The sequence below is a fragment of the Notothenia rossii genome (assembly GCF_949606895.1).
Source record: "Notothenia rossii genome assembly, contig: scaffold_377, whole genome shotgun sequence".
Lineage (NCBI taxonomy): Eukaryota > Metazoa > Chordata > Actinopteri > Perciformes > Nototheniidae > Notothenia > Notothenia rossii.
In genome coordinates, this window is record NW_027639589.1 from 21,107 (window position 1) to 34,763 (window position 13,657).

The 13,657-nt window shown below is 46.4% G+C and overlaps 1 protein-coding gene across 1 annotated transcript in view; it reads left to right on the top strand.

The window, feature by feature from the left end:
- The window catches only part of LOC307027620 (WD repeat-containing protein 26), a 30,385-nt gene extending 21,076 nt beyond the window's left edge, over positions 1-9,309 (top strand). The window contains exons 10-13 of the mRNA XM_079695904.1: positions 163-241; positions 6,519-6,648; positions 7,020-7,214; positions 7,450-9,309. Coding sequence (XP_079552030.1) covers positions 163-241; positions 6,519-6,648; positions 7,020-7,214; positions 7,450-7,472 — 427 coding nt within the window. The 3' untranslated portion in view covers positions 7,473-9,309. The remainder of the gene's footprint in view (positions 1-162; positions 242-6,518; positions 6,649-7,019; positions 7,215-7,449) is intronic.
- The last annotated feature ends 4,348 nt before the right edge of the window (positions 9,310-13,657 follow it).

Sequence of the window (13,657 nt, forward strand, 5' to 3'; positions counted from 1 at the left end):
ATATATATATATATATATATATATATATATATATATATATATATCTGTATGAACTTACTAATGCATGCATTTTTAGTGACAAATCTGTTTGTTCTGCTGTGTTGAAGCAGTCGTCCTGTGCAATACTCTGTCTGTAGTGATTTGTGTGTTCTGTGGTTGCAGAGTGCAGGAAGACCACCCCATAATGTCCTTCACTGTTTCCAAAAACGGACGGTTAGCTCTGCTCAATGTCGCAACTCAGGTGAGCTACCTAAGCATATTAGAATACATTTAAATAGGAGATTCTGTATAAATCAACTTGAATCATAACACATTTCCAGTGACTTAGACCAGGGGTTCCCAAAGTGGGGGTCGCGAGACCCCGAGTGGGGGTCGCGAGATGATTACAAAATAAAAATGGAAAATTAAAAAAAAAACATTCTAAAAAAAAATTGATTAATTTTTTTAATATTTTTTTTATTTTTTATTATTATTAATAATAACGTTTGCATAGACATTTTCAGGGGCGGACTAGCCATCTGTATAATTTCCCCGCAACGACACTCCCCCTTTGACAATCCACTAGCGCAGTGTTTCACTACCCCCCCTCGTCGACAGGGGGTCGCCAGTCTCTGGCACTGTTATTTTGGGGGTCGCGGGCTGAAAAGTTTGGGAACCCCTGACTTAGACCAGTGGTTCTCAAATGGGGGTACGCGGACCCCTAGGGGTACGTTGGAGTACTGCAGGGGGTACGTGAGATTTATGTTATGTTAATGAAAAAAACAAACATAATTAATGCATTTACACAAACTACTAATAGTAGATTAACTACTTTATTCAAATGTTTACAGTATTTCTGGATAATAAGATGGGAAAAGTAAACGGGGTGCTCTCTTTTCCTCTTACAGCCCGTCAGTCTCGTGCAGCAGTGAACCTGTCTAACCGGCCTAAGTGACCCGACAGTAAAGAACAAATATATTTATAACTAGTTTAGCTAGTTCCAGATTAGATAAACTAGCTAAGTGTGTTAGGTCTAACTCTTAGAGTATTTTGGTCCGCTCAACGGCCCGTCACAGCGGCGGAGCTGTGATCATGCAGAACTGCGTGTTCTCCGTCAGCAGCAGCTGATCTGATCTCTCTCTCGCGTCCGGTTATACTTCACTCGCGTCTATGTCCAAATCTATCAGATCCAGCTAGTTTTAGTTAATTATATGACTGCCTACTTTTCAAAGGACCTAAACCAGGGGTCGGCAACCCCTGGCACGCGTGCCAGCATTGGCACGCGGCACCGTAACCAGTGGCACACTAGGAATAATTGGAATAAGTGTGCAAAATATTTAAATTGTATTTTTGGATCATGACCGAGACCGCCGCCAGAGCGTCTCCTCGTTACCTGCAGAAGGAAGCCACGCACGCAACGCAGCCCCGCTCTCTTTATCTCCAGGTGACATTCTGCCGCTTTCCTCTGTGGTGCAGTGCTGATCGTTTCACTACGGAGGAAAGCACTTCACTAATTGCAGTACCCATAAGGAGCTGTACAAATCCTGCAGTTTTTGCGTGGCTGTGTATTTAGTTGAAAGCCCAGTGGCGATCTGTTCATCTGTTATCGAAATAATATGCTACAAAGGGGCGGACTGGCCATCTTGTGTGTTGAACTTTTCTGTCGGCTCCCAGACCGTAGTCGAGGAAGGCAGAAGCAACAGGCTTCAGGTTCAATAACCCCCTTTAGCTTAAATGACTAGAGAGAGGCGAGCTCTTCTTGGGAGGCCGTTGCATTTATTTAGCTGTTCTTCTGTTTCACAAAATACATCACAGACGACCTCTTTTTTTTCTGCTGCCTCGTTTCACTTCCAGAAACATACAAACGTTCCCTCACTGTCGCTCTACCATACACACACACACACATGCACAAGCTCAACTCAACTCAACTCAACTTTATTTATTAAGCCCTTTTCAAAACAGCCGGAGCTGAAACAAAGTGCTGTACACGCCATAAAAAACAAAAACAAAACAACAATAAATAACAATATAAAAACAACAAAACCAATGAAGCATATAAAAACAAACAGAAACAGAGTCTCATGCTGGGTTAAAAGCCAAGGAATAAAAATGGGTTTTTAGGCGAGTTTTAAAAATGGACAGTGAAGGGGCTTGTCTAATGGTCAATGGGAGGCCATTCCACAGTTTGGGACCGGCAGCGGAAAAGGCTCTATCCCCTCTGAGCTTCCGTTTAGACCTCGGTACCTCCAGGAGCAGCTAATCAGCTGACCTGAGGCACCGGGCAGGAGAGTAAGGATGGAGCAGCTCTGAGAGGTACGGCGGGGCGAGACCGTTAAAAGATTTAAAAACAAATAAAATAATCTTAAAATGGACTCTAAAATGCACAGGCAGCCAGTGGAGGGAGGCTAAAATGGGAGTAATGTGCTCCCTCTTACGTGTTCCAGTTAGAAGGCGTGCGGCAGCATTTTGGACTAACTGGAGACGTGCGAGGGAGGACTGGCTGACTCCAAAATACAGTGCATTACAGTAATCCAGCCGAGATGTAATAAAGGCATGGATTACTATTTCAAAGTGCTTGTGTCCAAGGAAGGGCTTCACCTTTGCCAGCTGCCTAAGATAAAAAAAGCTGGACTTCACTACTGCCCCAATTTGCCGGTCAAGTTTAAAATCACTGTCCATCTTAAAACCCAAGTTTGTCACTGTTGGCTTCCTGTAATGCATCAAGGGGCCCAAGTCAACAGGAGGGGGTTTACATGAGCCACTGGGACCGAACACCATCACTTCTGTCTTATTTTCATTGAATTTTAAAAAGTTTAAAGACATCCAGGCTTTAATGTCTTCAAGACATAACAGAAGCGGTTGCAGAGAGAAAGCATCCTTCTTTTTTAGTGGCACATAGATCTGGCTGTCATCAGCATAACAATGGAAGGAGATACCATGCTTCCTCAAGATGGAACCCAGGGGCAGCAGGTACAATGAGAAAAGCAGGGGCCCTAAAATTGAACCCTGTGGAACCCCATATGACAGTGGAGCAGGGTGGGACTCAGAACCACCAAAGCTTACGCACATGGTTCTGTCTGCCAGATAGGACTTGAACCAGTCCAAGGCAGTACCAGAAATACCCACTAGGTGCTGTAACCGAGGCACTAAAATGTTGTAGTCCACAGTATCAAAAGCCGCAGTTAAATCCAGGAGGACAAGAATCACATAGTCCCCAGAGTCATTTGCCAGGAGGATGTCATTAAAAACTCTTAGTAAGGCTGACTCTGTGCTATGCAGTGTTTTAAAACCAGACTGGAAAACCTCCAGGACATCATGCTCATCCAGAAAAGATTTTAATTGTGTATAAACAACTTTTTCTAGGATCTTTGAAATAAAAGGCAGTTTTGAGATGGGTCTAAAATTGGCTAGCACACCAGGATCAAGACCAGGTTTCTTAAGCAGGGGTTGCACCACAGCATGTTTAAAACTTTGGGGGACAATACCAGAAGACAGACTGCTGTTAATAACGGCCAGAACCGACTGCCCTATACTAGGGAAAACCTCTTTAAAAAAGTGAGGCGGGACAGAGTCACAAGGAGAACCTGATGGCTTAATCTGGCCAACCACATCTTCTAAGGCCTTCAGAGACACAGGTTCAAACACATCAAACACAGCTGAGGAAGGAACAGGGTCAGAGGGGTCCGATGCAGGAGTAGAGATGAGGGTCCTTACAGTAGTAACCTTATCAATGAAAAAGTGCAAGAAGCTATTACACATTTCGGGGGAAGCCTCTGTGTACCCAGGCTGGGGGGGGTTAAGAACAGTTACAATGGTTTTAAATAACACACGCGGGTTGTGACGATTAGAGTCGATAATGTTAGACAGGTATTGTCTTCTGGCCTCTTTAACAGTGCTCTGGTAGCAGCGCCAACAGTCCATTAGGATTTGATAGAAAACCTGCAGCTTGTCCTTCTTCCATCTGCGTTCAGCTTTGCGGCACTCCTGTCTAGCTGCGCGAGTGTTCGCATCAAGCCAGGGCTCAGGTTGAGCTTTGGGCTGCACAGTTTTTAATGGAGCCACAGAGTCCAGTATGGTTCGGAAGGAGGAGTGAAACCAAGAACTGAGCTCCTCCGTGTTTGCAGATGTTAAGCCAGAGGGGACACACAGCTGGTTAAAAGCAGACGAGAACTGACCAGCAGTGAGAGGGTTAAAAATCCGACGGCTCCGAGCAGGAGCGCAAGATTGAACTGCAGCGCGGGAGAAAGCAGCTTCGAACATCACAGGCAGATGATCAGACAGCACATTACTACAGATTTGCAGGTTGGATACAGACAAACCATGACAGAGGACAAGGTCTAATGTGTGTCCACGTTCGTGTGTAGGACCGGACACACACTGCACCAAGTTAAAAGAGTCAATAAGGCTTAAGAAGTCCTTCACCAACGGCTTGTCCGGACAGCACACATGAATGTTAAAATCCCCGACAAGGAGGACACGATCATACTGAGGCATAATTTCAGCCAGCAGATCAGATAAGTCATTTAAGAAGTCCTTATTGTATTTGGGGGGTCGGTAGATGACGGCGCACAGCACCGGATCGGAGCGATCCACCTCAAATAAATGTTCCTCGAAACTGGAAAAGGAGGACAAGACGGCGCGCTGCTTACATTTAAAGTCATTTTTATAGACAGTCGCCGTTCCTCCTCCACGGCCCGACGTCCGCGGGGAGTTAAAAAAAGAACAGCCGGCCGGTAAAAGTTCGACCAGCAGGCTGCACTCACCGGCACCGATCCAGGTCTCTGTCACGCAGAGAAAATCCAAGCCGCGAGAGTTGAAGAAATCCTTCAGGATAAACGTCTTGTTCGCCAGTGATCTGGCGTTTACCAGGCCGACCCTGGCGGGCGCCGGGGGCTGCGGTTCAGCGGATCTGCGAGACCGTGGCAGCGTCTTCAGAAGATCGTGGTTTACCCCGCGCTGGAAAAGCCGAGGAGGGCCGGGGCGGCGGGGCTGGAATCCCACAAACGATCCGATGACAGGTACAAGGCAGGCATCGATGGGGTCCAGGAAACACTGGGTCACAACGAAAGGATGGATTAATCCAAGTCCTGTCCGGGAAATGGACGAAGATCCTGCCAGCCAGGTTTTAAGCTTCACCAGCCGACCTCCGCGTTTGCAGCGACGACGGAGACGCTTCCGCCGAGGAGGCAGGGCCAAGGCCCGGCACAGGTGAGTCGGGATCCCCGCCAGTAGCGGGGGCACAGTTTTCTGCCCACCATGCTCAAACGCATCCAAAAACCTGACATTATGTCGAAGATCTAAAAGATATTGACGATCATACACCAGCAGAGACTCGATCTGTGTAGCGACAAGGGTTAAGAACATCGAAAACACAAACAACTGTAGGAGTAGCAGGCGGCCAGGTACACACACCGGCGCCATCTTGTTTTTTTTCATCAACATGTGTGCCACACACCCCTCTCTCTCTCTCTCTCTCTTAAAGGGACAGCGATCTCATCTCACTCTGCATGACCCTAATATCATAACATGTGTGTTCTGGGGAATCACAGAACGGACGATCGTCCTTATTATGCCGTTTAAACCAATTATTTAAATGTGTTTGTTAAATTCGGCATCATGTAAGTTGCACTGACAGGTCCACACACTTTTTCCCCGCAGCGAGGCTCCCGCGCCCTCCTGCTGATAGTTGACGAGCGTCAAGCTCCTAAACTTGATAATTGATCATTCTCGATCGTTGGCACGCTGATAACAATTTTTTTTTTAAATGGCACTTCATATCAAAAAGCTTGCCGACCCCTGACCTAAACAATAAACGTGTGGCCGCCACGGCGTGTGGCCGCAAAGTTTAGCGCAGTATTATGCATATGTTTATATGAGGGGTCAAAATCCCATGCTCAGAAAATGCTCATATATTTTTTTTCTCTTCATTCCCCACGCCCCAAAAATAAATAAATATACAAATATACCAATTTTAGGAAAAGTAACGAAGTTTGAGCAGTGTGGGTTTTATACTAACAGAGTTACACATATTTCAAAACGCGAAGTGTAATAACTGCAGTTTGCCTCCCTGTCAGAATGACAAAGTGAAGCTCAAGCCCATGTTTCTCACTACATTGTAAGTACAACTTATTAAAAAGATCAGTTCAATGCAACTAATGTCGTCTTAGTGTTATTGCATTATGTTAAAATTGGTTTGCCATGAATTTAGTTATGGATTGTAAACGTTTTAAATGTAGTGTGTTTCTCAGTTACAAGGTTGTTGTTTTAATAAATCAGACACTGATGGTGCAGCACTGTACTGTACCTCTTTCTATAAGCATTTTTTCCTTAACAAATTGTTTTTGCGCTGATCAGGGGGTACTTGGCAGAATTTTTTTTTCAAAGGGGGTACATGATTGAAAAAAGTTTGAGAACCACTGACTTAGACTCTCGATAAAACCCATACTAATGCTACAGTAGGAGCACCACAATATGCCTACCTTTCATTTGCACTTCAGCTGGTTAGATTTAGGTTTTGAAATGGTTCTTTGTGATTATAGGGAGTGCACCTATGGGACCTGCAGGACCGGGTGCTGGTGAGGAAGTACCAAGGCGTGACCCAGGGCTTCTACACCATCCACTCCGGCTTCGGAGGGCACAATGAAGACTTCATCGCTAGTGGCAGCGAAGGCAAGACAGAATCATGTTTCAGGGTCTTTGCATGAAAAGCTGCTTTTCTGTCAGTGGCCCACCCTGAAGCTAGAGCTGTTGTTGCTGCTAGCTTCAGGGCTAACCGACCCCCTTCACTTTGGTGTTGGTTGGGCTATGCTCAATAAAGTCAATGGGCACAAATTGACACTGAAATGTTCAAGTTAAAAATAAAGTTTAAAAGTATTAAGTATTAAACATACAGCCAAACATTTATCTCATCACTGTGGTGAAGCAATGTTCATCCTGAGCAGTACTCCACATGAAAACATATTTTCACGCACATAATTGCTGGTGATGTTTTAAGTGAGTGAAACTCCAATCAGCTGACAGCCTGTCCTGCCCCTCCTCAGATCACAAAGTTTACATCTGGCACCGGCGCAGCGAGCTGCCCATCGCTGAGCTGACGGGGCACACCCGCACCGTCAACTGTGTGAGCTGGAACCCTGTCCTGCCCGGGCTGCTGGCCAGCGCCTCTGACGATGGGACCGTCCGCATCTGGGGCCCCGCCCCCTTCCTGGACGTCCAGGAGGCAGACGGCCTCAATGGTAAGAACACGAAAACTAGTGTGTGTACTTATTATGAATGATGATGGTGGTGGTGGTGATTATGTGGTGATGATGATGGTGGTCATGATGATGGTGGTGGTGGTGGTCATGATGATGATGATGATGATGATGATGGTGGTGGTCATGAGAATGATGATGATGGTGGTGGTGGTGCTAGTCATGATGATGATGATGATGATGACGACGTCTCCCCCTCTGTCTCCCGCTCCATCAGATTGTAGCAGCATGGACAGCTGATGGTGTGCGCTGAGCCTGAGGAGCATTGAGACTCTGAACTCTTTGAACTGATGAAGCAGGAAGTGCTCCCGTCGTCAGGCAGTAGCTTCCTGGAGACGGCCCGCGGTGCTGCATGGCAGGATGTCACCACACAGAGATGTCAGAGCAGGCACATCATCCAGAGCAGAGCCGGACACATGAAGCTCTCTCCTCCTCCTCCTCCCCCTCCTCCTCTGCTCCCTCTCCACCACCCAGGACCACCAACCTGCTCTTATTTATTATCAACTACATTATTTATTCATGAGTAGTTTACTGACTTGTGCTAGGCTGTGACATAGCGGCGCCTTGTGGACGGTGTGTTTTAGGTTTGTTTCCTATCAGCTGCTCACACCAAGCAGCAGAAGCCCTTTCCCTCCTCACCTGCAGAACCTATGTAGAGATTTGAACCATCCAAACATTTGATGGATGCACCCACTTGAAGAGAATCTTAATATCCTTGTCTTTTCTTTCATGCAATGTATATTTTACACATTTATTTCTGCTCATAGCCAGAGGGAGTAGTGTTTGATGAGCATGTTTCATACGTCCTGCTTCATCTCTTCAATCCGCTGTGTCGATGCCTTCTGAGAGTAAGCAGCAGCTAACGTGTGGAAACCTGTAGAGTAGTTTCCCTCATGCCATCAGTGGATTTGTATCTTTATTTTTCCCTTCAGTATTTAATCTTTGATTCATCTTTTCCTGCTTACAAACAGCATATGCATTTTACTTGGTTTGGTTTAGTTACATGTTCTGAGTTTAATGGTGTTTGTTTGGATTTACTACAAATGGAGATATAATGTTTAAAGAGACACTCTGATTTATTGCTTTACCTTCAACATCACGGCTCAGTGTGAAGTGTTTTAGAGATGAGGCTGGTGTTATAATATTTAATATTGTTAAAAAATCTAATGCAGAAACCATCAATCAACGTGTGTGTTCAAGGTGATGAAGAATACGTTACCCAGTGCAACTCTGATACAGAAGGAATAATTCATATCAGGCGTTGATACACACACAAAACTTCCTATAAGATAGTTATTTTTTAGTCTCTGCATTAGATTGAATTATGCTAAAAATAAAGAAAAAATGGCCAGCCTTCTCCTTTTATTTGAACACACCCCAGTGAGCTGACACACACAGTAATACTGATCGATCTGTAACAAAACACGTTTGTACACAATTATAAACTATGAAGTGTAAAAGAGCAATTTTGCCGACTATGATATTCTATGATGTGCTGTATATTTATTTGTTATGGCATGTATTATGCGGCTGCGTAGAGTGGCAGGATGTCGGGTGTGTTCAGGGTTCCCATGCCGTTTTCTTTTACTGTTTACCTCGCACCAAATGTTCCTGACTGAAATTCACAAACTGTGAAGCCAAACATACTTTTTGGATATTTAAAATGGATCATTTTGTGACATCTTTTCCAAACCGCTTCAACAGAATATTATTTTTTAAGGCTTTGAAGTGGATAAGTGCAGGAGCGTGGGAACCCTGTTTATCATCATCAGCGCCTCCATCACAGAACACACACGCTATAGGAACACAACAATAGATGTCTGACTCACACAAACTTGATCTACTCACAGACGTGGTGTTCTAGTGACTTTCTTTGTTTATCGGAGTATTTCTGGCTTCTCGCTGTAAGAAGCCACAGTAGGAACTTAGTTTGCTTGCAGGCAGTTTCTGCCAGAAAACAATTTTACGTTTTAAATGTGTTACTACAAAAAAAGTGATTGTACTGTTCTGTATTGTATGTAGAAGGAGTGTTATGTATGCATATTTTAAATAAAGAATTCAGGGTTTTAAAATGTAATTTACCTTTCTTTCCTTGATTTATACTTAGTAGAGCAGGTTTCTGCGTTCAAGGACGTTTCTTTGTTTCAGCCACTGAAAGCTTCGTTTTTAAAGTTGACTTTAGCCAATGAAAGAGACCCTATTATGCATTTTGGGGCTGTCCCTTTTTTGTGGTGTGTTGTGTTTTTGTGCATGTAAATGGTCTGCAAAAGCTAAAATCCCTGTGTTCCCTCCAGAGGGAGTTTCTCTCCCACACTCCCCCACCTGCCTGAAATGACTCCATTGGACTTGTTTTACTTCTGTAACATAGTGACATCACTATTTAACACTCGTGCTTCTATAGAGTGGTGCAGGGATGACGTATTTACCCTGAAGTAAACTGTGCATGGGTTCCCTCGACAAAAAAGCAATGGGGTTTCTCCATAGGATTTTGGAAAATACCTCGAAATAAGGTCTGTGGGAAACGAACCCGTTTGATAAATGCACGTTTTGTTCAGCCGGATAATATCCACATGTCTACCATACTTTTATAATTTTCTAATCAGCGAGCCCGGTCGTCAACGGCCCGCTGGCGACTGGCTCGGTTTGCTGACGACCGGACGTACTGTGATTCTCCGGAACACACAGTTGGCCAGTCCGCCCCTGTGTAGCATATTATTTTCGATGACAGATGAGCAGATCGCCACTGGGCTTTCAACTAAAGACACAGCCACGCAAAAAACTGCGGCATGTAAAGCTCCTTATAGGCTACTGAAATGAGTGAAGTGCGCTACACCCCTGATCGTTTCACCATGGAGGAAAGCAGCAGAAAGTCGACTGGAGTTAAAGAGAGCGGGGCACAGAAGTTATCCTTCTACGCTGCGTTGTGTGGCTTCCTTCTACAGGGGGAGACGCGTTCTGCCGGAGGTCTCGTTCAGGATCCGAAAATACAATTCAAATATTTTTGCACACTTATTCCTAGTGTGCCACTGGTTACGGTCATGGTTACAGTCCCGCGGTAGCCGACCTCTTCAACGTCACGCCAATTTAGGATTGATATTCAAAAATACAGATTAAAAATTGTACAAGTTGAAGCGTTTGTTTTAACAGTTTGCAAGAGCGCAGGTACTTGCTTTCAAGCAGAACAGGGGCAAACAAACTTAGCGGGAGTGTTTACGTGTTCGGAGTAATGACGTACAACGTCCTCGACAACTTCTGTAGTCCTATTCAGCCACTTGTTAACAACCATCGTTTTTCAGACACGTAAACTCTTCAAAGATCACCAGTGGGGTCACTGCTGATATATTTAATCTCGTGGAACAAAACTTGATCCATCTCTTAAATGGGTGTCAACCACATACCTTATTTCCAGCTATTTTCCAAAATCCTATGGCGAAATCCCATTGACTGAGACGAGGGAACCGGTCGTGGTAAAATGCTAACTCACTTCCGGGTTATATCTCACACAGGCTCCGCCCTCTACTGGACTCTATGGGTACTACTCTCAACCATGCTATGCGAGCATTCACCTACTGAGTTGCATAAACGTAGCCGGCCAATCGGGGCGAGCCTACCTGAATGCACTCCCAGGCCCACAGTATATGGCTGCTACGCCTCCTGACTGTCATCCTTTTCTCTTCAGCGAGCAGGACAACACCTGACAGAGGAAAGTAAAACGTTTGAAAGAAGAAGAAAGAAGTTATCATACATGTCCTTCGTGCCCTGGCTTAATAGCAGGTGCTGATCCCCATCACCTCTGCTTCGAGTGTTTGGGGGACCAGGATATGGCCGAGGCGGGGCCATTCACTTTCACCATTCACGTTCGCCATTCCAGCGGGGCGGATGGCTCCGTTTGCCGGGGACGAGGATGACGAGGACTTCTCGTTGTCGGGCACTTCCGGGTCCGGCGTCCATGGAAGTCCACCGCCCAGGTCTGTCCGCCAGGACTTCCCCCTGGTGATGACCATGGCGTCGGAGCGTGGTAGCCCATCTGTTCCCACAGGCAGCACGCTGGGCAGAGAACCTCTGACGTCCGCAGAAAATCTGCCCTTTTAATGTTGGTTCCCCATAAGCCAATCTTCCTTTCATGGAAGGTTTGGCGGAGGAGGGCCACTAGGGAGTACCACAGCTTCTTAGCTGCGACTCCACAGCTGCTTGCAGGTCCCCTAAACACAGTTTTATGGGGAATGGAAGCTCAGCTATGTACTGACAGAATGGATGGACAGGACACTGAAACTGGGATACTCACTCCCGTTTTGCGGCATCCCTCCTCCATTCAGGGGCATAAGAGAGGCAAATCTATCATCCCAGGAGGAGATAGGTTTCCTTTCAACAGAGATTCAGGCCCTGTTGCAAAAACAGGCTGTGTCTGTTGTGCACTCTCAGGACAGAGAAAAGGGGCTTTACTCCATGTACTTCCTGGTTTCCAAGAAGACCGGGCGATGGGTTCACAACCATCGACCTGAAGGACGTTTACTTTAATGTCAAAATTGCTCCAAAGCACAGAAAGTATTTGCGTTTTGCCTTCCAGGGGGCAGCCTACGAGTACAACAGACTACCGTTAGGCTACTCCCTATCCCCACGCACGTTCAGCAAATGTGTGGCCACAGCGCTTCAGCCGCTTCGTGACCATGGCATGAGGGTTTTCTTTTACGACCTCATAGTCATGGCCAGGTCCAGGGAAGGGGCAAACAAAGCCCAATTGATCCAAGTGGGGATTGCGGTCAATTGGAAGAAGAGCAGTCCCATACCTCACCAGCAGGTGGAGTTAGGGCTGGGCGATTTGGCCTAAAAATAAAATCAAATTTTTTTCTAACTAATGGACCATTTTGATTTAAACCTCGATTTTTTTCTGTTTTTTTCTAAACAAACCAGACCAAGGCAACATTTAAATACATATTTTCTTTATTAACACAATAAAAATAAATGAGATTACCAAGCATCCCTTCTCAGCCACCGTAGTGTCGTGTCAGGTGGGCGTGTCGTGTAGTGTCGTGTAGTGTTGTGTACTGTCCGCGGCCGCAGCTAGACCATATTGGCGGGTTCTGGAAAGTGAGAGAGTAAGCTACTACGGAGTCTCTTAAAGCAAGACAAATCTGCGGAGTCTAGAAATGTTTTTAAATCGCGATTTTTCGGTTCAACCATTTCACAAACCGTAGGAAAGTAAAAATGCTTATTAATCGTTAAAAGCGAAAAAACCGCCCAGCCCTAGGTGGAGTATCTGGGAATTCTGCTCGATGCAGGCAGACTATGTGCCACCCTGTCAGACAGCAGACAGGCATCCCTGCTTCAGGCAGTTTGCAGACCGTGACAGGGGGCAACGTGACAGCTTTGACCATCATGCAGACTCTAGGTCTCATGACGGCTGCTCACCTTGTGGTACCGCTGGGGTTACTGCATATGCGTCGCCTGCAGAGGTGGTTTGCCGGCCTTCATTTAGATCCCAAGAGGCACAAATAACGTCTGGTGACCATCTCCCCCCCTCAGTGGAGGGCAACCTCCGATACTGGGGGTCCCCAAAGCATCTGCGGAGGGGAACTCCACTGGGGCGGGTGACCTCCTACATCACAGTGTTCACAGATGCATCCGTGACAGGATGGGGGGGGACCTGCCTAGAGAGAGCTATAGGTGGTGGCTGGCCTCTGACAGAAACTACCCACTCTGGGCCAACCTCTCCAGGCTTGGCTCCTGAGAGGGACAGGCTGAGACGGGAGGGACTGCCTGAAAAAGTTATTCAGACTATCCAGGCAGCAAGAGCAGGATCCACCACAGCCTGTTACAGGACGAAGTGGTCGGGATTCCAGCGGTGGTGTGAAGGAAAGGAGTCTAGAGCTTCTATCATGTACGGTGGGCTATATTCTGTCCTATTTACAGATACTGGTGGACAGGGGGCTTGCTCATTCCACAATTAAGGTGTATACAGCAGCCATCTCGTCCTGCCATGAGGGATTTGGGCGGCAGGTCAGCCTTTAGTCAACCGCTTATGGAACGTTTTTGGGTGCATGTCTCCACCTCGCAATCGGATCTGCCGTTGGTGCTCGAGGCTCTGGTCACAGAACCATCTGAGCCTCTGGAGCTCTCCTCCCTGAAGGCACTATCATTGAAAACAGCTTTGCTGCTTGCCTTGACTTCGGCCAAGAGAGTGTGCGAGCTGACCGCTCAGTCGGTGTACCCGGGTTGCCTTTTGATTCGGGGTGACCGTAGCAGGACGACACTCAGACCGAATTTTCTCACACTGCCTGTGCTGCAGCACCTCTTTTCGCCCTCTGTCCTGGAACCAGAGCCCAGTCTGCTCTGATTGGTTAGCTGGTCGGCTCTGTTGTGATTGGTCAACCAGTTAGTGATGTCCCGCCCTTTAGCCTATCACGTATAATGTGTTGGAGCACTGG